At 39.5% G+C, this 27,704-nt stretch overlaps 1 protein-coding gene across 6 annotated transcripts in view; it reads left to right on the top strand.

The window, feature by feature from the left end:
• The window catches only part of CUX1 (cut like homeobox 1), a 347,690-nt gene that overhangs the window by 244,479 nt on the left and 75,507 nt on the right, over nt 1-27,704 (top strand). For 4 of the 6 annotated variants that reach the window (XM_087957650.1, XM_087957634.1, XM_087957638.1 and 1 more), the window contains one exon: nt 1,666-1,722. The exons of the other annotated variants lie outside the window; for them this stretch is intronic. In XM_087957650.1, coding sequence (XP_087813776.1) covers nt 1,666-1,722 — 57 coding nt within the window. The remainder of the gene's footprint in view (nt 1-1,665; nt 1,723-27,704) is intronic. 6 annotated transcript variants of the gene reach the window in all.

Here is a 27,704-nt window from a genome sequence, read left to right as displayed (position 1 = left end):
GTTCCTTATAGAAACTGCCTCTCTGTTGACCTTTATTACGTTCTTGACAGGACTGGACTTCCTATTTCAGGAACTTCTCTGGAGTTTTTTTTTTTTGTTCCTTTGCTGGTACTTCGCTTATGTAGAGTGACCATTCAAAGTTACAATGGCACTGAAAAAAGTGACTTATGACCATTTTTCACACTTACAACTGTTTCAGCATCCCCACAGTCATGAGAGGCCAGGCGAGGAGATGCGTGCCTCGATGTGAGTGATATTGACTTGGCCACACCCAGCCAGTCACATGACCACCAAGCCATGCCCACCAACTAAGCCACGCCCACAGAACCGGTCATTAAAAAATTTGAATCCCACCCCTGACCATATCCCAAAACAGACAAAGGTTGATGTGCCTCTAAGAAACTACATTAAGGCAGGAGATTTTTCCCCTTAAAATACTTTAAAATACAAAGTAGTCTTCTCGGGGAAGTTCTGAAAAATTTTGGGACCGATGAAAGTAGCTTACATTTGGAAAACTCTTAAAATTGCATTTTTCTTTATCGTGCTTCTCAATGCTGGGACTTCTTGGGACTCTTAAAGCTTGCTGGGAACTCAGGTTGCAACACACATACACACAAATCTTTTCCCTTTTTTTCAACCTGCAAAGTGAACCTTTAGTGGTTGTTAAATAATAACAAGTAATGAATTAGGCTGGGGGAGGCCTTGCTTTTAATGAAGAAAGTTCTTTAATTAAGAACTAACAGGAAAGTAGCTTGATTCTCCTTCCTCCCCAGACAGACCCTTGTATATCTGTATAAGAAGACTTTTGTCAGGCGCTCAAAATTGATGTGATTTTAATTTGGATCTGTTCTGATTAAGTCAGAAATCTACTGTCACATTCCCAGTAACATCATAAAGAATAAATAGATAAGGCCTAGAGATTATTTTGCAGATGATCCTCATCCAACGCCACATTCTCCCTCTTTTGCCAAAATTGGGGGATCTGTATTTGTGTGTGCGTGCGTGTGCATGCATGCTCTCTCAAAAAGGTCTTGAGGTAATAATTACTGTAAAGTATCTGGTTGCCTAAAATCCTTACATTTGTACATGAAACCAAGAAAGCTATATTCTATGCTATTACGTAGCATCCAGAGACATGGGAGTTTACAAAGTGCGAGTGTGAGAAACTAGACAACTAAGGCAAAAACAAGCAAACAAGCAAACAAGGGAGTTGGGGCTACCTAGAGCTCCTTAGCCATAGTTTGTCCACAACTGTCATGGATATATCCAAACCTTGGAAAAATCAGAGAGCTGTGTGTAGACTCCATCCTGCCTCTTTGCTTCATTGTAAAGAGCAAGCGTAGCATAGGAGCTTATCATCTGAACCAGACTAATAAAATAGGAAATCTGGATAGATCCAAATGTAATGTTCGGTTTAACTATTAAATTAAATTTCCATAGTTACCGCAATCCCATCAGCCGCAGCTATTTTGGCCAATAATCAGAGGGTATGAGAACTTGCAGTCTGGCTAATCTGGAGCTCCTGATATTTTTTAAAAAAAGTGGAGACCAGGTGGTTTTACTATGCTGCTTTGCTTTGATCAGCAATTTTCTGGTACTTGCTTTGCTTTCAAATGGAATCTTCTCTCATATCTCTTTCTTATCATCCTCCTTTTCTTTCTCCAGTCCTTCACTCTATGTCATCACTGCAAGACTCCCTTCAGCAGGGATGTGCAAGCTCAGGTAATCAGCTGCTTCATTATGAAATCTGTTGCCTTATTGTGCTATATGTTTCTCTTTCTAATGGAACAGGTGTGTACCTGTGACGGGGGCGGGTAAACTTCTATTTATTTCTGATATGTTAAAAAGCTGCTTTCCTTTTCCTGGAATTATTTGTGTTTATTTAAATTGTCAGGTTTAACTCTTTGCCTTTTTCTTGTTGTGCAGTTTGTTTTTCAATGTCTAAATCATAGAAAAGAGCAATATAGGTGGAGGGAGAACAACCACAGTGTGACTTGCCACAATATCTAAAACTTCGCAAAACATTTTTATAAAGTAACATTCTATAGACAGTTCTCTAGAATAACACTGTAAGATTCCTAAGGGTGTTTATGAGGTATTTGGTGCGCCAAATAAATAAGTAGTTGTGTAGCCAGAGAGAAAAAAATGTGATTTTTTAAAATTTCATCCTCATTTTTAGTTTTCCCTGGAGTTTACATATTAATTCCCTTCTGATTTCTTATGCTTCAACAACTTTTGTATTGTATATCTTTCCTTCATTAGCCCCAAATTATTGGAATTCAACTTTTCTGGATTTATCATCAATTCATTAACTGAGCATATAAGGTTTCCAACAAAATTAACTGGAAGAGTCATTGCAACAAAAGCGAATGTTTTATAGATGTGTGCTCAACAGCATTTATTTAAGACATTGATGAGTTCCTCTTCAATTAAAAATTTTCCAAAATAGTATATAGCAACCAGAAAAGGATATCAATTGTAGGGTGCAATTTTATTCATATATTCCTATCTAATCTGGATTCCGCTACCTTTCATTTTGCTGTGGAAAATAAATAGGAGCATGGGGCAGTGTTGGAAGCCCTGAATTCTGAGTTTTAGTACCTCTTTTCAAAAAAAATCCCACTAACCTGCATGAACCACCAAAAAAAACAAAAAAAAAAAAACAGAAAGAAATTGAAGTTTTCGTAGTAAAAAAACAAAATGCTGAAGGTCAGTGGTTCAGAGGGGAAGGGAAAAGCAAGAAACCAGTTTGTAAAGGTCAGAATGAGACATTTAGTAGAAAAGTGGCTTTAACTTCTTATGATCAGCTGTGCTTTACTGGTGGCCTTGCTGGGATAGAGTTGCAATTGAGGAAATTTCTCTGCAGCATCCAACCGCCAGAGACTCCTTGCCAAGAAGTTCTACTGGGAGGCAAAAAAGAGCAGCCGTCTCCAGACTCAGAGATGAGTGCAAAATCTGCTTCTCTGCAGGCTCAAGACAACTGTTGATTGGAAACAAGTGTTCGTTTTGATAGGGAGGGAAGCAGCAGTCTCTTGGCAATTGCTATTACTCCTTTGATGAATGCAGCCAAAGCTGCCTTTCTCTTCCACAGTGTTCCGAAAGATGAGAGAAGGGTATATCTCCTGTCAGCATTCCAAGTAATGCACCCATAGAAAGCAGAATTCTGAGGCAGGCAAGTTCCTCAAAGAACAATTTATTGGTTACATCATATTGGTACAACTGGTGAAAACTGACTCTGAAAGTTCCCATGGTTTTCACCTAATTAAAAAGTAAATGTTTCCTCTTTCCCCCAAGTCACTGGTCACGCTGTCCAATCCAGGTGCTGGCCAGTCGCTTGATTACTTCACTCCTCCTCTGGCCAGCTACCTGTGAGAATGCCCTTGGTTCCCACAGGAAAACTTTATTGTTTTGGCAACGAAACCCTATCTAGCTATTTTCCCCCTTCCCTCTGTTGTGTGGCAACCCTGAAGCCTCCAAGATGGCCTCAGCCAGGTTCACTTCAGAGTTGACACCTCCATCTTTTGATTAGAAGCACTCAAAGGCACCTGCATGGCCACTGTGAGAACAGGGTTTCCTGGGCTGTCATTCATTAACTCAACTGAATACTGTAATGAGATTTTGTAGAACGTGTTTTAAGACTGTTTATTTAACAAGTCATAGAGTCAGAACTCAGGTCTTTCTGTTTGTTATATGTGATACGAATCATAACAAACACCAATATCAGTTACTGCAATAAAACCAGAAGTACCAAAAATAAGTAGCCCATATGAGTCAGTTTTTAAAAGCTGAAATGTTTTGGCTTGATCTTGAGTTTTTTTTTTTTTTTTTTTAGTAAGCTAAACTTCTTCTAAATTTGAGTTAATGAAACCGCTAGGCTCGCATAACATGCTCTGCCCAAACAAATAACATCCTGTGGCTTAGCACTATGGCCTGCTTCAACGACATATAAGACAGTCATTGGATTCCCACTGTATGCTGAACCACACACTGCACAACCACATTGTACCTAGTCTAGACTAGCCCGGCAGATGAACTCAGCCATCAAAAGTAATCTTTAATGTAATAGTTCCCTCTCATGTTTTAGCAAGGGTAGTAGAAAGCAGGCTGATGGTAGAGTAGACCAATGCATGCCTGAAAATTGAAATCACCAGCTACGTCTGATAGCAAGGGACATGTGGTCTGGCCCTGGCCCACAAAGTCAATGGCAACCTCAAATACCTCTTATTTTTACTTCAAAATTATTTCTCACTCTGTGGGATGGGGGGAATACCTGATTTGGTTTCATGGAGGGGGAGGGAGAGAGAGAGAGAGAGCGATTTTATTATGCCTATGGGCTTCAAAAGCTGGAAGTAGCCTGTCTCCTCTCTGCTCTTTCTGATGGGGCTTGGGTGCGAACCCATTGTCAAGAAATCGGTTTCAAATCGGAACTCTTCATCCGTGGACACAGTTCGGGGCATCTCATGAGACTTGCAAATGCTTATATTTCTTCCTGGGTATCATTTATCATTTCAGGCTTTGTGGTACTTAGAATTGTGTAATTGTGAAGGGAAGGGTTTGGAGAATCTAATTAAAGAGATTTTAAAATTAAAATCACCTGTGAGGTCCTTTGTATTGCACAATTGGACATGGCCTCTTCTGGTGATTAATTGAACTCCTCTGATATCACAGGGAAGGGAGTCAGCTGGCAAGGTCATTGTCTGCCACCGGCTGGATTGCTCTGTTTCTGGCAAAGGCCTAAAGGGAAAAGAAATGCCCGACTAAGGAAGCGGACAGCTGGAAAGGAGAGAGATTGAGAGGAATTTGGGAGAGCAAATAGTGGAGATCCGTGGAGGAAGGCGAATGGAAAGAAGAAGGCAAATGATATGATTAGGTCAGAAAGAGAGAGGAGGCAAATGGCCAAGACCTAAAGTCAAGAAACCACATATTTGATTTTAAGTAACTGGCTAAATTACTGGCTGCAAGCTTGTGCTCACTTCATATGATGCATTTAAGCCACAAATGTTGTAAAGAAAAAGTTCTTGCTCCAACAAAAACATTTATTTGGGGAATTGGTAGTTCATCCAACAGTTATTCTGTTAACTCTGGGCCCAGGAGGCCTATCTTCTTCCCTTTCCCATACTGCCTGGTGGAGGCCTTTGCTTCTCCATTGATTGTTTTGTAGACCAAAAACTGTTAAATTCTTTCCCACGAGACTTGTATAAGACACAGAATATAAAAACCTTTTGCATATGAAACTGCTGTCTTATGCATGAAGATTGAAGTATGATTGGTCCTAGCAAATGCATGATTTAAGGTAGGGCCATTCACTCTTTTGGGGCCTTCTAATGGCATGCTGGGATTATAACTACAGAAACTGGGAAGGACCAGAACAAAAACTACATTAAATTAAATTGACATTACAATTAATGCAACTAAAATTAGTGAGTTTAGTACTTGTGTGTTTCATCATTGTCCTTCTTGTTACATTAAAAGTATAAGTTGGCACAAATTTCTGAAGGGCTCTCATAACTACAGACAGACCTTGGGTGGGGACACGGATTGGATACTCTGTTTTAAACTCTTGAGAATAGTAGACCTAAGTGTTGGAGAAGTGTTCCACTGAGATTGTTGTGGAATTCTGAGTAAACAAACAACATGCTTGAAAGTCTTTGAAATGAATCTAACATCTAAAATATGACCCAGAGAATGACCTCTGATGCAAAACATTGCAGTGTTGTAGCTTGGCCCAGAAACAAGCTGCCCTTAGAGCAGGCCTGGGCATTTTATGGCCCACAGGCCACATCTGGCCCATGAGTAGTCCCTGTCCAGCCCATGGTGGTGTGGGGGCAATGGGGAAAATTAATTGCTCACCCCTGCCTTATAGTATGTTGGTTCTAAGCCTTTTAGAGCTTGAAACATGACATCCAGGTAGATCAGGGGTCTCCAACCTTGGCAATTTTAAGATTTGTGGACTTCAACTCCCAGAATTCCTCAGCCAGTTGGCTGAGGAATTCTGGGAGTTGAAGTCCACAAATCTTAAAATTGCCAAGGTTGGAGACCCCTGAGTTAGATGTACCTTTTGTTTTGTGCCTCTAATTTGCTCTCATAACCACCTAAAGGCTTTCGCATTCTTTTCCTGTGGTCCATAATTCTTGCCTAACCTAAGACAGCAGTTCCAAACTACCACTAGTTCACATGTTCTATGCTTCCTCCAATGTACATAACAGTTTTCCAAGCATATGTAAACATTAGATAAAACACAAATGCATGATGTAGTAGATTTTTGCTGAGACAGCAAGGTTCAAATTTCCTTTGGTGATTTTGATCTCTTAGCCCAATTTCACATGAGGATTGTAAGTAGAAAAGCTACACGGTGATCTTTAGTATAGCTAAAACAAAGACCATCTTTTCAGTGGCTTTGGCTAGAAATAACTCCAGTGTCTAAAGTAGATGAACTGATATTTTTGATGCAATTCTATTGGTCAGCACTGATTTGAGAAAAGCAGAAAGGGAGATGAGCTACATTGTGAGCCATTGGGAAGTGGAAACGGTGTCAAAATGCCCTTACGCTCTCAGTTGACTAGTAATAATCAAGTCCCTTCAATACATAAACATCACATATGGGTGTATAAATAATAAAGGATGATATATTTAAACCCTACTGTTTCAGAGCATTAATGTGACCCAGGGTCAGGAATTCGGTTTTCTTACAAATTTGCTTTGAGTGTCCCTCACCACAAAGCAATTTTATGTCTATGTCGTGGAAAATAAAGGATTTAGAGGCTGAGCGGTATAGAGCTCCATCAGAGTAATCCATCAAAGTTGGTGGCTGTTGAAATTAAATGTGGAAGTGAACAGAGTGAGCCATGTGGGTGACTAGTGTGTGTGGGGGGGGGACCAGAAGCATTTCAGCATTAAGCTCTTCAGAACTACTTAATGTATTATTACAGCGAAGAGGGACAATCAGAGCTGCACCCTTTCAAAGGAGAAGCTGTAGAGCTGTTGATCCAACAAAATAGAGCAGACTAAAAAAAACGATGCCATATAAATGAGGACTATTTTCATTGTAACATCTATAGTAGCAGAATCTTACAAGTCTGAATATGCTTCCCTGCGCCTCCCTTCCTCTTCATGTGCAATAGAGAAGAGTCTGTCTGAGATGTTTACTCAAACTAATTTCTCAGGCCAAGCTCAAGCCCCTCTCATCTGACAGTTGCCTTCAAGGCAATTTCCTATTTCCTCTGCCTGAATTTGGAAGCATGCAAGAATTCACAATACTGTTTCACTCAATTTCCCTAAATAACCATACAACTATCAATTTCAACGCCTTCAAATGTGCCTCCGTGTAAAAAGGTTACAGGTTGTTGCATCTAGAGCAAGTGGACATACTAAACCTTTCTTGCTACAGCTCTATGACTTGAAGGGAATAAGATGCAAAGGAGCAGCATAAAATCTAGAACGCTACAACTTTCTTCAGCCCCTGTTATATGTAGCAGAATCATACAGGATTTCCTTTTGAATCAGAAATTTCAACATATTTGAATGTTCCCTTTTAGGGACTCATTGTATAGGAAGAAAGACTGAGTAAACCTTTTATCTGGCCATGCAGGGTGGGGGGGATCTATTTCCAGAGCAATACAGATAGTCCTCGACTTATGACCACAATAGAGCCCAAAATTTCTGTTGTTAAGTGAGACATTTGTCAAGTGAATCTTATCTGATTTTATGACCACAGTTGTTAAGTGAATCACTTCAGTTGATATGTTAGTAACCCGGTTGTTAAGTGAATCTGGCTTCCCCATTGACTTTACTTGTCAGAAAGTTTGCAAAAGGGGATCAGATGACCTTGGGATACTGCAACCATCATAAATACATGCCACTTGCCAGGCATCTGAATTTTGATCACATGATCCTACAGATGCTATAAAGGTGGTAACTGTGAAAAACAGTCATAAGTCACTTTTTCCAGTGCCATTGTAACTTTGAGCAGTCACTAAATGAACTGTTGTAAGTCAAGGAGAACCTGTATTTGGAGGGGGGGGGGGGGGGGGGGGCCCCCCCCCCCCCCCCTCCCCCCCCTCTTTTTTGCAGCTCTCCCCCCCCCCCCCCCCCCCCCCCCCCCCCCCCTCTCCTCAGGGGAGGATCAGGTAGAGCACCCTGGAAAGAAAATACATGCTAACAACTTAACCATTTATTTTATTGAAAATAATCTACCCTTACAGAAGAGATCTCACTGAAATTATCACTCTAAACTAAGATTTCTCCAGCTCAGCAACTTTGTGAAGCCTTCATTTATCAGAATTCCCCAGATGTGCTGAAATTGAGAAACATTGGTCTAGACTACCGCACTTCCTATATGCCAGATTCTTGTCACTGGTGGCATTTTAGTACATGCTGTTCCTGTGACTAGCAAGTTAAGGGAAAAATATTCACCTATTGTCCTCCCTCCTAGTGCAGGGACGTTGGGCTTTTTTCAGAGTTCTGATGAGGTACAGCTGAGATATATATTTATATTTGTACCCTACCCTGCTTATTCCCCTGTAATAACATCTACCTTCAGAAAAAAGATCATATTAAAAAAGACAAGAAAAAGAAAAAATAAGGTCGTCTTAACAACCAGGAAGCAAAGTTGTCATTCCTTTTCTCTTCACCCTCTACCATTGTTCTTCCCAATGTAATTTGTTGTAGATTGCTTTTTTTTCCATATCTGATTCTCTTCCCCTCCCCCTTCTTCCCCCACATCTTCCTATTTGGAACTTGGGTCCTAAAAATAGTGCCAATCAACTGGCAGATGTTGCATTTGCCCTTTTGCTGAAGGGACAAGAATTAGTCTGTCAGTGGGTACCTAAATAAAGCAGTGAAAACTGCCTTTTCTACAAAAACTTTGCAATTACTATTCTGAGAGCTTGCAGTGTTTCATTTTATGAGAGAGAGGAAAGGAATATTCGGTAAGCAAATGTAGAGAGATGGAGAATTATCAGATACCAATTTCCAGTAGCAGATCATCACTGATTTCATTGAGATTGTAGATGAGAACATCCTGACCTATTATCTGTTGCCAAGACCTGTTAATACAGTCCATTCATATAAATTATGAGGTACGCTATTGTGTCAATTTGTCTCTACAAAAGCATCAGGTAAATGAATGAGGGATTAAAAAATTAGCAGCAGTTAGAACTAGCTTTGCTCATCCTGATGACTTTGAAAAGTGCTGGATGAGAGATTTATCTCATAATTCCCAATCAATATGTCTGCACAACACTAAAAAAAGAATGAATTATATATTTCTGGGTTTTTGACTTCCAGGAAAACAAACAGCAATTCACCCAAATTCATGGATGAAAAAGTTTTTTCTCTTTACAAGACTATCACATCTGTCCTGCAGAAATTTGGATGACCATTAGATGGCAGCAAAGATACAGAGAACTCCAGCTGTTTGCTACCATCTAATGATTTTTTTTAATTTGTACATTAGGTATGGTATCTCTAATCAGTTCCCTTAGGAATAGTGATTGTCTGAAAATTTAAATGCTTTATTGTCAAAACAAGCGCTGCGTTATACAAGCCTTGTTGCCTTTCTGTCATTATATCAAAACCCAACGAAAGGGTTCTTTTCCCAATATAGTGATAAATGGTGGAGCTTCCTGGTATGACATGTTATGATGATCCACAATGAGATGCCCTGAAAGAGCATTTTCCATCAATTCATAAAGCTATCAGGTTCATAAATCCATCACCTTCATAAATAATACAACAATTCACATTATAATCATGTATGTTATAATTTAATAATTTATATTGCAATAGAAAGGATAGCTGATAAAGCTATTGGAAAAATTGTTACATGTTGAAGGTCTATTGTCTACTTTATTTAAAAATAGGTTTCCCCCCACATTAAAATGAGAAGGTTGTATTAAAGTTAATAAGAATACAGTAAGGTAAAGAAGTGAGGAATTCTGCATAATTTTTCTTTTCTTTTGGGAGGGAGGTGCAGGTGGGCTTTTTCTTAAATTCAGAGTTGGGTACTTTTGGGTTAAATGCAGTCTCATAGGACATATAGCTATTATAGGAACCAGGAGTCTAGACTAAAAATGCCTACCTGTATTGTTCTTGTTCTATGTTCTATTGTTTTGCCTTCCCCCATCCTCCACCCCTTCCTTTCATACCTGTAATTAGATTATAGAATTTTCAGCATGGGCCTGCTTTTTCTATTAAAAAAAAATCTGTGTACGAAGCTTGGAAGCTTTAGGTGCTATGTAAATAATAAATAGCAGTTTTAACAATGATTTACCCGACAGTTATCTGATGTAAGCCGGCTTGCCTCCCATTTGTTTCAGCGCAATTTGCAGATCTTCCATAGAGAATTTCTCATTATGTTTTGATAATCTGTTCTGAGAGAATTAATTTTCTGTCACCCTCTCAACCTTTATTTATTTAAAATAAAGTTTAAAATGTGCACTAATTACCAGTGTTGGGGAGGGGGCCCATGGAGAGACATGGGGAAAGCAAAAGAAGACAATTTTCTTTCTAATTCTTAGCAGGGAGGGGGAAGAGAGAGAGGGAGAGGAGAGAGAGAGAGAGAGAGAGAATATTCATGTAGAAATGTGGGCCCTGAGCTAGGCTACCACTGGGACTCCCCAGGGACAACTGAAAGATGTTATAATCAATTACCACATCATAACACTGATCTATGATAATTACTGAGCCTTCCTCCTGAGACAGTGCAGCAGTTGGCTGGGATGCTGTTCATTCATGGTCCACTGCCTGATTAATATGCAAATAATAGGGTGATTGCATGATGAATGTGGAAAGAGAGTTGGCTGGTAGTGTGCCTACCGATGCAGGAAAATGATAAATTACTTTTTACTGACTGTCCTACATATAAGTACCCTCTCTCAACAGATATTTTTTTTTTTAATCACAGATTTTACCATTTCAGGGAAGCAAGGGTAGAAGTGTGTCTTTAAGGATGTGTAAAATAATGTGTCTTAAGATATCTGTTAGGCCAGGGGTCTCCAACCTTGGCAACTATAAGCCTGGAGGACTTCAACTCCCAGAATTCCCCAGCCAGCTTCGCTGGCTGGGGAATTCTGGGAGTTGAAGTCCTCCAGGCTTATAGTTGCCAAGGTTGGAGACCCCTGTGTTAGGCTATTGGGAGGACTGTGGACCTAACGCTGTGTTTTTTTTCAGAAGCTGGAAGGCAAGTTTATGACATTGAATGTTATAAAAGACAGTTAAGGCCACTGTCTTGCAGTAAAGTGTTGTAAATTCAGCTACAATGGGTACAAAGCCAGAAGTGAGAGGAACAGCATCTGTGCTGGCTGAGCGTTTGTTTTGAATGCAGCAGATTCCAACTTCAGTCCCCAACATCTCCAGTTAAATAATCCCAAATTGCAGGACTGAATAAAGCAGCGGTCTTCAAACTTTCTGGCTTGGTGGATTGGCAGAGGGGGTAGCAGCAGTGGAAGGGTTAGAGGGAATGGTTTTGTGCGTGCGCATGCCACTTTTACAAATGCAGCTTTGTGCATGCATGCACATGCACTCGCTCACCACTTCCATAGCCCCGCTTCCAAATGGGGTGCATTTTGCCAATGGGCTGCGGACCGGGTGGGGGTTGGGGACCCCTGGGATAAAGAATTCTGCTTAAGAATTTGGAAGCATTTTTTTTAAAGTATGCTGGACTCTACACTGTGCAGTTTAACAGTTCTCACTCCATTTAAGTAAAGTGAATCTGCTTTATGTTTTTCTTTGAGAAAAGAAGAGAATTCGGTGGAAATTCTCAAGGGAAAAAATTCCCATGCCATGTTCTGCACTTATTTGGTTTTGAGGTGACCAAGAGGTTTATGAGAATGCCTTTCGTTATAAAATCACTTCTCTGATGGATAGATAAGAGAGATTTTGGCATTACTTTATGCTAGACTAGATAAATCAATAGTTATAAAGAAGTTAGTAATGGGATTTTAGCAGAATAGAAGTCTGAAGTCTTCAGAAATACCTTGGTTGGTATTAATGCCCTTAAAAAGAAAGTAGAGAAATCTATGTCCAGAGGAAGCTATCCGTGTTACTGGGTGATCGTATGTCTGAAGATTGAATTGGATAGGAGAAACCACACTTAACTACTCATAGTCTCCTCCCCTAAAGGAGTCATAATCTTCTTCTTACTTATTCTGGAGAAGGACTACATCAAGAATATTTGGATACAGAAAGTTTCAGAAAATAGTCAAACACCTATGAATGGAACAGATCCTAATAGCTATAATAGCTCTCGGTTCTACTTGAGAAAAGAACAGTTGTTTTGCATTAAATAATTCTTAAAATCATAACATGATGGTACAGTCTTGGATTCTTCTGCATAGATCATCTCTTCTCCCCCCGCACACATAAATGGATGTACAACACCACATTTTCCCCCCATCTTCCCTCACCCTCCCATACCGTGTCTCATTTGACTTTCCGAAACAACAGCAGGTACTCTCTTTCTTGCCTGCCACTGCTGCCTTTTCCTTCCCACACACATCCACATTGGATAAGTTTAGGGCTGCACTCTCCCATATTTTATATGACAGTAATAAGCCTGGATTCTGAAGTGCATATGCAACTTAGGATATGCCACCCGCATTTTTGCAAACACAGTGGGGTTCCATGGCAAGGCTTCTTGACAGGCCATTCCTCGAAAGAAATAGGAAAACGTCAGCAAAGCTATGCTATGCCGGTTAAATTTCTCCCCCTACCTTTAAGAGATTATAATGGGCAGAAGAAATGACATTAAGGAATAGAAGTGAAAGCCAGTGCCTGGTCAGATAAAACGAATCTGAATCAGGAGTAGAACTGTAACCTGAGCAATAGCAATAGCACTTAAACTTATATACTGCTTTACAGTGCTTTACAGCCCTCTCTAAGCAGTTTACAGAGTCAGCCTCTTGCCCCCAACAATCTGGATCCTCATTTTACCCACCTTGGAAGGGTGGAAGGCTGAGTCAACCTTGAGCCTGGTGAGATTCGAACTGCCAAATTGCAGGCAGCCGGCAGTCAGCAAAAGTAACTGCATTCCAACCATTGCACCACCTCCACTTTTAAAGCATCTCATACAAGACACACACACCCCAATTCTCCCAAAGTTAAGGGGAGGGAGGAGGGAAACATATTCTGTTACCATTACCTTATTATATTAATAGTATTGGCCTGCATGACTTTGGTTTCTTAGTTTGGTCTATCTTGCAGGGCTGACAGATATGGGTCAACCTGTGTTTCTGAGACAGGGGCATCCATGAATCAATCAAACCGAAGATGACTATAACTGCCCAATCCTGGTTGTCACTTTATTTATTTTTATTCATTTATTTATTTTAATCTTGGAAGCAATAGCCAGGTACAGTTTCTGGTACAGTTCTGAACAGCTGCTTGCCCTCTGCATTTGGTCCTTTCCCAGCCCCTGGTATTAATTTATACATTATTTTTGGATTTGACTAGTTTGGCATGAACCTGAAGCCCAGACCCTGGACTTAATGAGAAGTGGTCCATCAAACCCAACCGCCAGGAAAATACCGTCTGGGGCTTGCTGGAATGCCACGAGAGGGCCTGTCATTTTGCTTCAGCAAGTTGTCCTTCCGAATGCTTGTCTCGCCTTATGGCATGCCAGCAGTAAAAATGTCACTCCTGATAATTACTTTTTGGTGAAAATGCTTGCTGACTTCCTACCTTCAAGCTATTTTTTACACAGTGGGAAGATAATAAGAAATGACTTTATCCTGACTGCTCAAATGAACACTAAATGGAATTTAGGATATTATTACTGTAAATCAAGTATTGTTCACTAGAATTTAAATAGTGGATTGTATCAGCTGTAGATGGTTTTGGATAAATTGCAGTAGCTCTGCTTTTTATTCCTTTAGTTCATAGAGAATACGGCAGCTATCTATACTGAAGAATGAGGAAATAGGTGTTGTAGACTGCTTCTTTCCCTCAGCATTTTATATTTGAAATACTTAGGAGGAGAGAATAATATTCTAATATTATTTTCATCCTTTTTTATGCTTGCACCCTTCTGAGGTGTTAAGCATGCAACACTCCAGATTCCCAACAGATTACTGTCTCCAGGGATCTGAAAAAGTAAAGAGTGAGGAAACATTATTTTAGTGATCTTAAAAAGCTTTTTCCATTTCCAGATAGTCCTTGACTTATGACCACAGTTCAGCCCAATATTTCCATTGCTAAGCAAGACAATTGTTGAATGGCTTGTGCGCAGTTTTTACAATCTTTTTGCCACAGTTGTTAAGTGAATCATTTCATTTGTTAAGTGAATCATCTGGTTATTAAATGTCTATGGAGATTCTCAGTCATCCAGGTCATGACTGTCCTGAGATGTTTTTTCAATGGGCATCTAGACTTCCCTTGTTTTTCCTTGAAGATGTTTCGCTTCTTATCCAAGAAGCTTCTTCAGTTCTAACTTCCCTTTTGAAAAAGCATCTTGGAACATCCAGTTGTTAAGCAAATCTGGATTCCTCATTGACTTTGCTTGTTGGAAGCCGGCTGGGAAGGTTACAAATGGTGATTACATGACCCTGGAATACTGTGACTGTCAGTTGACAAGCATTCAAATTTTGATCATGTGACCATAAGGATGCTACAATGGTTGTAGGTGTGAAAAACGGACATAAGTCACTTTTTCATAGCTGTAGTAACTTCGAATAGCCACTAGACCCGTGATGGCAAACCTATTGCACACATGCTGGAAGTGGCACACAGAGCCATGTCTGCAGGCATTTGAACTGACGCCCCAGTTCAGTTCTACTGCGCATATGCGCGCACCTCCCGCCAGCCAGCTGATTTTTGGGTATCTGTCGCGTATGTGTGGGGAGCGGAGTGCATGCAGGAGACGTGTGTGCATGTGCAGGGAGCAGGGGGAGCATGGGAGGGTCCCATGTGCAGAGGGGCGGGTAGCATGGGGGATCCCGCATGAATGCACAGGGAGTTGGGAGAGCACGGGGGGGTCCTGCACACATGCGCAGAGGTGGAAGTGGGAGGGGTCACACATGCATTGCATTATGGGTGCAGGCACGTGTGCGTGCTGTTGTGCAAACTCGCACACACTTTTGGCACGCGATGACAAAAAGCTTAGCCATTACTGCACTAGACTATTGTGGCTATTGTAAGTTGTAAACTTCCTGTATATTATTCTACACTATTCTGCGGGTAGAGAGGGTTTAACTGTTATTAGGGAGAAAAACTGTCTCCTATTGGCACTAAGGGGGCAGGTATGCTACAGTTTGGGCTTGAAACCTAGAATTGTTCTATAAGCACCTTTATTTTTAGATGCAGAATTTCTTGCCATCCTCATTGTTGCAGGAATGTTTCCTTTATATGTCTATTTTTTTCTTTTTGAACCAAAAACTGAATTTGAGACAGAAGGGGAAAAAACCCACAAAAGATAATTACTGTATGTTCTAATTTCCATATAGTCATAAAATGTTGCTTAAATGTGTTCACTTATAAATACAGACAAAACGAAGTTCTTAACAAAGTTCCTGCCTGGAAAAGAAATATATTTTGCCTATAAACTGCAGCACAATCCGGCTGTCATTTGCCTGAAATTGTTTCTGGGTTGTTTTTTTAAATTCACAACTGCATGGTAACCTCCACATTTATGAAAGTCTACAGCTTTGCTTCATTGGTGCCCAATGGGGAAATAACTCCAATAAATACATAATAAAATACATCTCTACTTTCCTGGCTACAGATCCCTTCCCAAGGACAGTTTAGAGCAGAACATTTGTCTCCTTGGCAACTCTTTAAAATTAAGCCTTAATATCACCTTTCTCATTGGGTGGAGAAATATCTTCTCTCAGCCATACCCTTCCATTGCCTTCAGCAGAGATGGAGCTACTACTGATCTAGTTCATGCTCTGTTCTCATGACTATCCATGTAGCTAGACTTGGGATCATCTCACAAATAAGGAAGGTCAAAGCATGCCTTTCTCAGCAGCTCACATCAGCTACAGGTTCCAAAAGAGCCTTCATTAAAATTACTCTTGGAGAAAATGGAATATTTAAGAAAATAACCTTAAGAAGGTAATTTAGGGGTGCTGTTGAGTACCTCAAGACTGAGTGAGATATCACAGCACCAAACTCTTATTTAGATATCCCCCCTAACTCTTTTTTTTAAATTGGAAAATGGCCTGAATTGAGTGAGAGTTCCTACCTACTTATCATCTGCTCAGCTACTGCGATACTACAGTATAAAGACAGGAAGAAAGTGACACACACACACACACTAGTAATTGAAACTTATGTTCTAAAGGAGGGACTTGATTTATCAAGCCTTGTCTTAAGATTCCCATTTCTGTTAGCAGAGAATTTTGAGAACACTGAGGTTTAACCCAAACAAAACGAGGAACACACAACCCATTTATTCATGGTAGTGTTTCTGTGGTACTTAAAAGACCTTTGTGGTCTTTCGTAGGCAGATGGCGCCTTATATGTATTCAAGATTTTTTAAATGAAACAATCATACTTTTGCATACAGCTGCCCAAAATCGCTGTATGAGTGAAATGGACAACATAAAAAATACACACATCATACATACATACATACATACATACATACATACATACATACACACACACATACATACATACATACATACGTAATATCTTTTCAACCTTCTGACAAGTAAAGTCTATGGGGAAGCCAGATTCAATTAACAACTATGCTACTAACTTAACAACTTCAGTGATTCACTTAAACAACCATGGCAAGAAAGGTCGTAAAATGGGGCAAAACTCACTTAACAAATGTTTCCCTTAGCAAAATAAATTTTGGGCTCAACTGGGGTGGTAAGTCGAGGACTACCTCTAATGAGGATGTGTGCGTCACACATTAGCTCTTTTAAAATTTATTTTAAAAACCAAATAATTTTCTGGAGGAAAAAGCTGTTCACATGACTCTGAGACATTGCAGTCGTCATAAATATGGACCCAGTTGCAAAGCATCTGAATTTCGATCATATGAACATGGGGATGCTGTAATGGTCTTAAGTGTGAAAAGAGGTCATCCGTCCCTTTTTTTCAGTGCCATTGTCACTAAATGAAGTGCTGTAAGTCAAAGACTGCCTGTACTTTTAAACTTAAAATTGCTGGTAATCATCATGGGTTCTATATGTCGCTGGCAAGGGGGGAAAAAACCTAACCCTGTCTCTCTTTGGTACTCAGCTGAAGCAACAGAACTTCCTATGGCAACTTTCCTGCTATTATCATTTTCTAGCTTCTCCCCCTTGGTTTGTGTCTGCTGCTCTTTTCTAGTCATTGCCTCTGGTCTTTTTGACTTGTCAAGAAAGAATTGAGTGATGGATGTTGGGCAAATCTACCCTTCTCAGAGTACATTTGAAAAGGCTCTGTCATGGCTGGACTTCTGAAGTTCTCCAATACTGTTGTTGTTGTAAGACGTTGTATTTGTTTCAGGATTGTAAAATTTTTCATCTTTCAGACTTGACTATTTTGGTGGTGTTTGTCAATAAAGCATATGTGTATTTCTACTTTATATCTTAAAACATTATTTTAAGGGCAAATGTATTCTGGAGAAAAGATTGCTGGATGTTTTTTTTTTAAATCTTCATTTTTCCTCCCCTTGGTATTAATGGAATCCTTAATAGAGGCATGTAATGTCAAATATAACAATTGAATTAACAAAGGACTTCCAAAGAGCAAAACCTAAAATATTCATTAGGATCTCTATAATTCCCATGAGATTGAGGAATGAGGCAAATGTTGAGGGAGTTTAAAAATAAATTATATATAGGAAGTCTAAAATTCCCCCAAATTTGTATTAACAAAATATGAAAATAGAATAAAGATATATTGTAAAACAGCTGTATCTTAAGCAAAACATGTATGTGGGAGTAAGCTAACCTATTATTAGCAGTACAATTTAAGTGAAGAGGGTAGGTGATCTAAAGAAGCCCTCTTTATCAAGCAATTATTGATTGCTTTAAAACTACACTGCCTCCAGATGGTTTTGTATCACAGAATACTTGAAAAATGTTGGAGGGATACAACAATATCCAGCATCTATTCTATTAGAGAATTTCAATTTAGCATTCAAGTACACTTGAAGATCGACCCACAGAGCTACTATATCTTGCATCCGATGGGCAGTTTAGGAAATGTTTCAAAGAGCAAGAAATAAATGTTCTTGGTGGAAGGAAAGAGAAACCTATATTGAGCCAAAGGGAGAGGAGGGCTTTGCTTTCCTCAGGAACCAGGATGTATCCATGAACCCAAGGAGCCAAGATGGCAGGATTGAGAAGTTAGAAAACCCTGTCTCTCAGGGTTGTGATTCTGGGAGACACATTGCAATGAAGTAGTAAGGACAGAATTCACTCAGGTAGTCCTCAACTTACAATAGTTCATTTAGTGACCGTTCAAACTTATAACGGCACTGAAAAAAGTGACTTATGACTGTTTTTCACACGGCCGTTGCAATATCCCCATGGTGACATGATCGGAATTCAGATGCTTGGCAACTGGTTCATATTTATGACGGTTGCAGGATCCTGGGGTCATGTGATCAGCTCTTGTGACCTTCTGACAAGCAAAGTCAATGGGAAGCCAGATTCACTTAATAACAGTGTTACTAACTTAACAATTGCAATGATTCACTTCACCACAATGGCAAGAAAAGTCATGAAATGGGGCAAGTTCACAACAAATGACCAACATAAATTTTGGGCTCAATTGTGGTCGTAAGTGGAGGACTACCTGTAGTCTTTCAAATGAACCAATCAAGTCTTTCATGTTCAAGGTTTTTTTATCCCTCTGCTCTGCTTCATTTGATTTATAGCTTATCATTTCATGTATTGCCTTTTTCGTAGCAGCCTTTAACCTGAACAAATAAGTATTGATCATTTCACTAGGCAATCTTACTTATGACCCCGAGAGGGCAAACTGGACTGATTCAGGTCATCCAATACAGAGCAGCTGGTTTGTTTCTCTTACATAATTAACTTTAGCAGAACACAGATAAGCAAGAAGTCTGTAAAATAAGTACTTAAAATTGCTAGGCCAATGTTGGCATATCTCTTGTATCATTCATAGATGGCAAATTATAGAAAATAGGCAGCAAAGTGGTTCATTTGATTTGGAGGTGAAGAGAACATGGCAAGAACGTGGGGGCATGCAGTGGCAACAAATCAATTCTTACCACTCTTTGGCTTTTTAAAAATATTCAACCTGTATCATGTCTCCAGAAGGGAACCAGGGATTCTGCAAATCTAAGTCCATTGTAGAGTAGATAGATTTTGCAAGGAAACAAAAATGTCTCTGAGGATTTTCCAAAGATAATAATAGAAAAGATTACCTTCTTATTTGAATAATCCTTTTAGGGACACTGCTCCCTAAAAAGGCTGAACCAGTTCATCCAAACATCCTTTTAAATACCGCAGTATCAATTGGGTGGGAATTTGCTTTTGGCTCAATTTTAGTTCTAATCTGCTATCTACATATTTGCAGTGAAGTACTCACCAAGTTCTTACTAGATAAGATACTGGGGGGAAAGAACTCAACATCTGTTGAACTACAGAAGAGCTCACGTTCCACAGTGCCATGGTTGGTCAAACACCACATTTTCCAGTCACTCCTTTATGGTTACTGTACTCTAGTAACCATCCCATTTTAGATTTCTCCTTTGTTGGTAGAAACTGAATTATATCAAAAGAGAGTTTCTCAAATATAGCAATAGCACTTAGACTTATATACCGCTTCATAGTGCTTTACAGTCCTCTCTAAGGAGTTTACAGAGTCAGCATATTGCCCCCAACAATCTGAAGGATAGAAGGCTAGTCAACCTTGAGCCGGTCAGGATTGAACTCCTGGCAGTGGAATGCAGAGTTAGCCTGCAATACTGCACTGTAACCACTGCGCCACCACAGCTCAAGTCTACATCTTCTGTGAACACCTGGCCATATCAAAAACCATAGGAAACATTGCCACTCAGGTTTGAGATTCAATGCACCATTTATTATTATAATTATTACTGTGTGAAATGAGCATGGAGTGTGCTAACGTTTTTGTGGGCCTGAGCTTTGGCATCTCATTGACTGGATCTTACAAGCTCTGTCATCTCTTTTCTTTGATGTTATTTCAGCACCGCCTGGAGGTATTTTTTATTCCAGTAGACTTTGCACGCCTAGGTTTGAACTATGCCACCTTGTCTTTTTCTCTGTGTGCCCCAAGTCTGTTCTCGGCTTCTAGTCATCCCCCTCCCTTCTTTGCAACTCACAATCCCGCTCTTCCCCCAGAGGATAAAGTCCATAAATCATTACCCAAACAAATAATGAATGTAAAGAATGTTTATATTCTTTTTTTTTTTGGGGGCGTTATGTAGAAATTCCATCCTAATCTAGGGACTTTATGAAATAAAGCCAAGTAATGTAAAAACAGCAATAGGCAGATTGTTGGATTGCCTGTGGATGTTACAAACCCAAGCTGAAAAGTGGCAATTATGGTGGATGCTTTCTTTGTGATCTGCCTTATCTGTCTCTCCTCCATGTCCCCGTCCTCCTCCTCCTCATATTTCTATAGCATCACTAACAGCATTGCTTGCTCCTTGGGTTTTGTACAGTAATGGAAAGAGTAGGGAAGATTCATGGCAGCTGTGTTTGTGTGTATGTGTATAAAATGACCACGAATAGAAGATGGAACTATGAGGAACATCTGAACCAGAACCAGGCAGTTTTATTTACCGGGCAGCCATCGTTTTGACCTTGCAGTGGGTTAAAGGACAAGGTTCTGAGGAAAAATCTGTTTATCATGTCTGAATTCATGCCGTCCCTGACAGTGTACAGTGAACAAGATGGATGATCTGCCAAGTTGGTCCTTCGCATGGGTGCATCAAGGCAAATTTACAGTACCACTGGTTCACTGCTTCCAATACGGAAATAACATTTGTTGGGCTTTGGATGCAGCTGCACAGCGAACTGAAGCTAAACAGAGAAAAGAAATTAGATCTGTAGCTTTCTTATTGTCTTGCAGATTACATATGGACTTTGAGGAGGGAAAGGGGGTGTCTTTTTTTCATCTTCCATAAACTATTTAAAGTAGGGGGAAAAAACTTAAGTTAAGAATAACCTTTATGGGAATGTCAAGACACCTTTTCTAAATATAATTTTCTATTTTCAAACGGTAGTGCAAATGTTTTAGCAGCTTTAATTTATTACCATATTTCTCAGCCCTTTTCACCTACCAGTCTTAATCCCACTATTTGCAAAGAAAACCTTACCCTCTTGGAAACAAAACAATAAAGTTGGGCCTTGGAATACATGCTAGAAAAAAATGGTTAAAAAGGAGTAACCATCCGTGGTGTTGTCCACCCCCCACCCCCAATAATACTAGCAATTGCAAAACATGATGCTGATTAGCAAGAGGTCCACTGGAGATGCAAGATTCTTCACCCAACATACGGTCTAAATAGTCGATAGTCAACCATTTGTCTGAAATAGTATAAGGTGTTGGGCTAGAAGATCTCCAAGATCCCTTCCAACTCTATTATTCTGTTAAATCCTCCTTCTCTGGAAGATCTCCAAATGTGAGTGATGGTTGTGCTATCTTAGATTTAAAAAATGCAAGCAAGATGTGCTACTTATAGTTAGGGACTCGAATGCCAAAATTGGGAATAGCAATAGCAATAGCACTTAGACGTATATACTCCTTTACAGTGCTTTTACAGCCCCCTCTAAGCGGTTTGCAGAGTTAGCATATTGCCCCAAACAATTTGGGTCCTCATTTTACCCATCTCGTAAGGCTGGAAGGCCGAATCAACCTTGAGCCTGGTGAGGTTTGAACTGCCAAATTGCAGGCAGCCAGCAGGCAGCAGAACTAGCCTGCAGTACTGCACTCTAACCACTGCTCATAGTAATAGAATAATAAAGAGGAAAAGACAGATTAACTATATGACCTAGGAAACAGAAATGAAGCAGAAAAATACTTAACAGTTTCTGACAAACAGGTGTTTTCTTTGTTACTAACACATTGTTCAAACACCCTAACAAAACCCGCATCTATGTGAACATCAGATGGAACCAGGTGGAACACACAGAAAATCATATTTGACTATATTATTGGTACAAGGCGGTGGAAGAGCTCACAGATGTTGCCAGGGACCAATTTTGAAACATTTCATGAAGTATTCATATGCAAGTTCTAAGATAACCTAAAATAGAAGAACTCTGCTCAAAATGTGTTCCATTTTAAAGGAGAATATCCTGTGTAAATCTTATGTTAAGATTAAAATATGTTAAGAATAAATGTGAAAGGAAACTGCCAAAGGAAAAGAAAACTAATTGGATGCCAGAAGAAATGGTAGTGATTATCAAGAAGAGAAGTGTAAGAGAAAGGTTTTAGGACGGAACTGAACAAGTGTTTCAGGGTGCTTTTAGAAAACTCAAGGAGCAGTATTACAATGATATCCATAAAGATATTAAGAGTGGGAATAGATTCAGGAGGAAAAAAAGATAGCGCTCCAAAAGATCTTAAAAAGAGTTTTTAACCTCAAATTGATATGCTAAAGGTGATCAGTGGACAGATAGTAACTGATTCAGAGAAAATAAAATGAAGGTAGAAGAAGGGTACTGAAATTCTCTGCAAAAGGGATGTCACTATCCACGAGCCCTTGCGGTCCAAGAATTCTGATACTGAAAGATGGAGTTAGATCAGCAGTCTGGTCAGTACCAGGTGTGAATGTTCCTATGAATGAGTGTAGGTTTTGCTGTCTATTTATATGTAACAGCTTGCCCTGCCAGTTTTGGTAGGGCTCAGAGGTGGTATTCAGTAGGTTCTGACCAGTTCTGAAGAACCGGTAGCGGAAATTTAGAGTAGTTCGGAATACCACCTCTGACTGGCCCCGCCCCCATCTATTCGCTGCCTCCTGAGTCCCAGCTGATCAGCTGGGTCTTCTTTTGTTGCCCTGCACAGGAGAACGGAGCTGGAAAGCAGGTTAGTGAGGTGGGGAGGGAATGGAGATTTTACAGTATCCTTCCCCTGCCACGCCCACCAAGCCACAGCACGCCCACCAAGCCACACCCACAGAACCAGTAGTAAAAACTTTTGAATCCCATCACTGGTAAGGCTATGGTTTCTTTGATGATTCTTTCTTGAATGCTAGAGTATTGTTTTCTGCCTGATTGTTTGTCTGGTGTTGATCCCTGCTTAACTGAGTGTTGGCTGCTGGAAACAATATGTTCTAGTCTTTTTATAGGTAGTCCTGGATTTATGACTGGTCATTTAATGATTGTTTAAAGTTAGAAATGGTGCTTTATGATTTGTAAAGCATTTCTGGTCATCCTAAAACATTGTAAACCTTCCTCCCCCATCAAGTGATCATGATCTGCATGCTTGGTAACTTGTCCACACACAGGAATGGCTGCCAAGTACCCCATGAACATTGATCACCATTTGCCAACTTCTCTGCCAGCTTCCCCAGAAAGTCAGTGGAGAAGCTGAAGGGCACCTGCTGCCACCTGCTGCAGGATTTCCCATCCCTCATACACAGGGAACAGGGGAATCCTTTGTCAGACTGGAGAAACGAAAATTGGATCTTCATGATCCCTATTTTGTTTCTCCAGCACAGGACTCTCCCTCTGCTCCAGGTACAGAAGGGAATTACTACAGTGGGCTGGATAAAGAAATGAAGCAGGAACCTTTGAGGTCCCTGCTTCATTTCTCCAACCCAGCCCCTCCTTTCACGTAGATAGGGGAGAGGAAAAAAAAAACTATCCTGCAATCTGCAACTCTTATACTGCAAAAACATGTGGACTACACAACTCGATCAGGGCAAAGCAATCGACGCAATCTACACAGACTTCTGTAAAGCCTTTGATTCAGTGGTACACGACAAACTACTCCTAAAAATAAAATCCTATGGTATCTCTGGACAACTGAATAACTGGATAGAAGCATTCCTGTCAAACAGACAACAAATGGTCAAAATTGGGAGTGTCCTATCAAATTCTGTACCTGTCAATAGTGGTGTCCCCCAAGGCAGTGTTCTAGGACCAACTCTTTTCATACTCTACATAAATGACCTCTGTGATCATATCAAGAGCAACTGCATCCTCTTCGCTGACGATATAAAGCTATTCAACACCACAGACAATACTGTTACCATTCAAAAAGACCTCTACTATGTATAAGAATGGTCAAACAAATGGCAACTTCAAATCTCAACAAACAAATGCTCTGTCTTACATATTGGCAAAAAAAATCAGAAAATAAAATACAGGCTGAACAGTCAAGACCTTGTTGATGATCCAAACTCTGTCAAGGACCTTGGAGTACTCATCTCAAATGACCTAAGTGCTAGAGCCCACTGTAACTACATAGCCAAAAAGGCATTAAGAGTTGTTAACCTAATCTTACGTAGCTTTTTCTCTGGTAATATCACACTACTAACGAGTGTGATAATTGGTCTAACATTTGCTAGACCAATACTCGAATACAGTTCACAGTCTGGAACCCACATTATGTATCTGATATTAACACAGTTGAGAAAGTCCAGAAATATTTCACAAGAAGAGTTCTCCACTCCTCTACTTGTTGCAGAATACCTTATGCCACCAGACTTGAAATTCTAGACCTAGAAAAGCTGGAACTACGCCGCCTTTGGTCCAATCTTAAGTATAGTGTATAAAATCATACATTGCAATGTCCTACCTGTCAATGAATACTTCAGCTTCAACCATAACAATACAAGAGCACACAATAGATACAAACTCAAGGTTAATCTCAACAAACTTGATTGTAGGAAATACGACTTCCGCACCAAACTTGATTGCAGGAAATACGACTTTAGCAACAGAGTGGTCAATGTCTGGAATACTCTACCTGACTCTGTGGTTTGTTCCCCAAGCCCCAAAAACTTTAACCTTAGACTGTCTACTATTGACCTCACCCCTTTCCTAAGAGGTCTGTAGGGGGCGTGCATAAGTGCACCAACGTGCCTACCGTCCCTGTCCTATTGTTTCTTTTATTTTTTTTATATGTATCCATGTATTCATAACTGTTTTTACTTATATCTATTATCTTGTAAGCAATTGACAAACCAAATAAAATAAATAAATAAATAAATAAATACTCTTGGGCTGAAGAAACAAAGCAGTGATTCTGAAGATCCGAGCTTCATTTCTCCAGTCCATTGCAGGGGTTCCCTTCCATTCACAGAGGGGAGCTGCCTGCCCTCCTTCATCAGGAAGCTCTTTTCCTCTCTCCACTTAACAACCACAACTGGGAGAGCTGGGATTGCAGTCACTGAGTGAAACGGTCACAATCGCATCTTTCCTAACAACCATTTCATTCAACAACCAAGAATCTGGTCCAAATTATAGTTGTAGGTCAAGGATTGCTGTATTTCCTTCAGGATATTCACCATGGATTTTTTGGGGGCTCAGTAGCAGTTTTATAAGTTTTCCTCACCAAATATCCTTAGTTGGAAGGATTCCTGAAGGTTGAAAATTTAGTTAATTTGCTCAACTTCATGCAGGTCAGCCTGGTAATAGAGTCAAGAATAAGTTACCTACCTTTTGTTTTTGCCAATATATGTGTTGCATCCGTAAAATATTTAACATATCATATTTGTTATGTACATTTCATTCTCTAAGTTCACTTCATGCATGACTTCCCTAATGAAGGGAATACGGTACATGAATTTGGTGGGGAGTAATACAATTTGAGGGATGGAGCAGGTTTCCTCCTCTTGATTTAGTTTGCTGTTATATGTTTTATATTGATTGATTTTCCCCCCATTGCAAATACTGTTATGTGATGTAAATTTGGCAATAGCAGCAATATACAATATAAATTATCAGTTTTAACAGAGGGCAGCTTTTTGGCAAAACAAAACGTCTTCAGGTTTCTCAAAGCAAGAGCAGATCTGACCTGGTTGGTCTCCCAGTTTTGAGGCTGGCCTGATCACCTGCAATTACCTGGAAAGTCTAATGTTTTTTTCAGAGAGAACATTGTGGTATGGGTAGAGCAGTAGGCATCCATCCTGTAAAAAGAATTGTAAGGATGCCAGGACCAAAATAACGTGTGTTCCCAGGATAAAAATTAAATTGGACTGTTTAAGTGTAAATACAATTATATTAAAGTGATTAAATGCAATTACCTTCTGCCTATTTAATAAGAACATACAGACTTTCTGTGCTTTACCCAATCAGTGCACAGAACAGCCAACTTACGCATGCCATGCACCCAGAACAAAACATTGTGTTCAATCCAAACTGTACATTTGGTCCAAACATGACCTCAGAGCGTGTATGTTCCAAGCATTTCAGGATGGGAGATAATAAAGAAGAGGCAATGCTGATAGTTTGGTGTTTGAGGGAGAAAAACAAATGTGGGCCAGTTTTATTATGCCATGTTTGAATTGGAAAAGGAAAAGATGGGATTGAGCAAAAATTTATCTAGGCTGAAACCTAGAACAATCCAGAGCTTCTGGGTTTCAGTTTGATTAAATATGACCTCCCCAGAACCAATCCAACCAAATTCCTGTGGAACAATGTTTTTTTTCTATGCACAAAACACATCTATTAAGAATATTTCTGATTTTTAATCATTTTTCCCACTCAGTCACATTAAAAATTAGCTTGGAGACAGTTTGGGGAGGTGTTTAAGCAAGGGTATAAGTTGAATTCTCTAGGCACCAAAGCAAAGCTCTCAGATGGACCTACAGCCCAACATTACTTGAAATGTGTGGATACAATTGAGAGAACAAAGTTGTTCTGTTTCCTTGGAATTCACATTCAAGCTGCTTTTGAGAAGAAGGATATCAAAGCAGAGGGGAGTTGTTGAAGTCCTAGTCCTACCAGATTTGGGCTGGAAGAGTCAGTTAACTACTAGATGGCAACAAAGAGTTGAGATGTTCTCAATTTCTTTGCTGTCATCTAATGGTCATCCTAGTCTGCCATGCTCACCCACAGCGCATTTTTGCCTACTGTTCCATCTCTTGCTGAGGATAGTGCCACTCTAGAACAGATAATTAGGTTCTCCCATGAGAACATGTTGGCCCTCAACCAGATCACAATCAAGTTTGTTTGGTTAAAAAAAAAAAGATTTTTTTAAACAAATTTATGCATACTTAATTCTATTATTACCTTTTCCATTCCAAATTTTCAGTAAGGAGAGAAACAAACACATTCATTCTAGCCTCTTTCATTAATCTCAATCGACACATCTTTTTGTTTCATTTCAATTATTTCAAATATAATCCTTTAATATTTATTTTAAAAATAAAGATAAACAATATCTGTTTGCCTAATAATAATAATAATAATAATAATAATTAATAATAATAATAATAATAATAATAATAATAATAATAATAATAATAATAATAATAATAATAATAAAGTTACCAATGTCTCTCCTTGCTTTTAATAGTCTATATTAACTTATTAATTTAGTTGGTTCTGTCATATTCCCTTTCCATTACACATTCTTTTTATAAATTCTAGATTCATACAAATTTTAACACTAAAAAAAAAAAAGTATAGGTTTCCCCTTTACTGTTTTGAGTGTGACATCTCAATGATTAAAATATACCTTTATTCCCTTATCTTGATTCCCAATAAACCATTATTTTTGAGAAGTTACAATAATAATCATTACATCTTTTCATTTGGATTCTGCAGCATATTTTCCCCGCTTGATTTTTAATAAGAGTTATCAGTATCTATATTACC

Source organism: Notechis scutatus, chromosome 1 (assembly GCF_049901735.1).
Source record: "Notechis scutatus isolate UNSWTSFEM ecotype Mainland chromosome 1, rNotScu1.2, whole genome shotgun sequence".
NCBI classification, from domain to species: Eukaryota; Metazoa; Chordata; class Lepidosauria; order Squamata; family Elapidae; genus Notechis; species Notechis scutatus.
The sequence above is the reverse complement of the archived record's forward strand: the minus strand, read 5'-3'. Positions and strand labels throughout refer to the sequence as shown.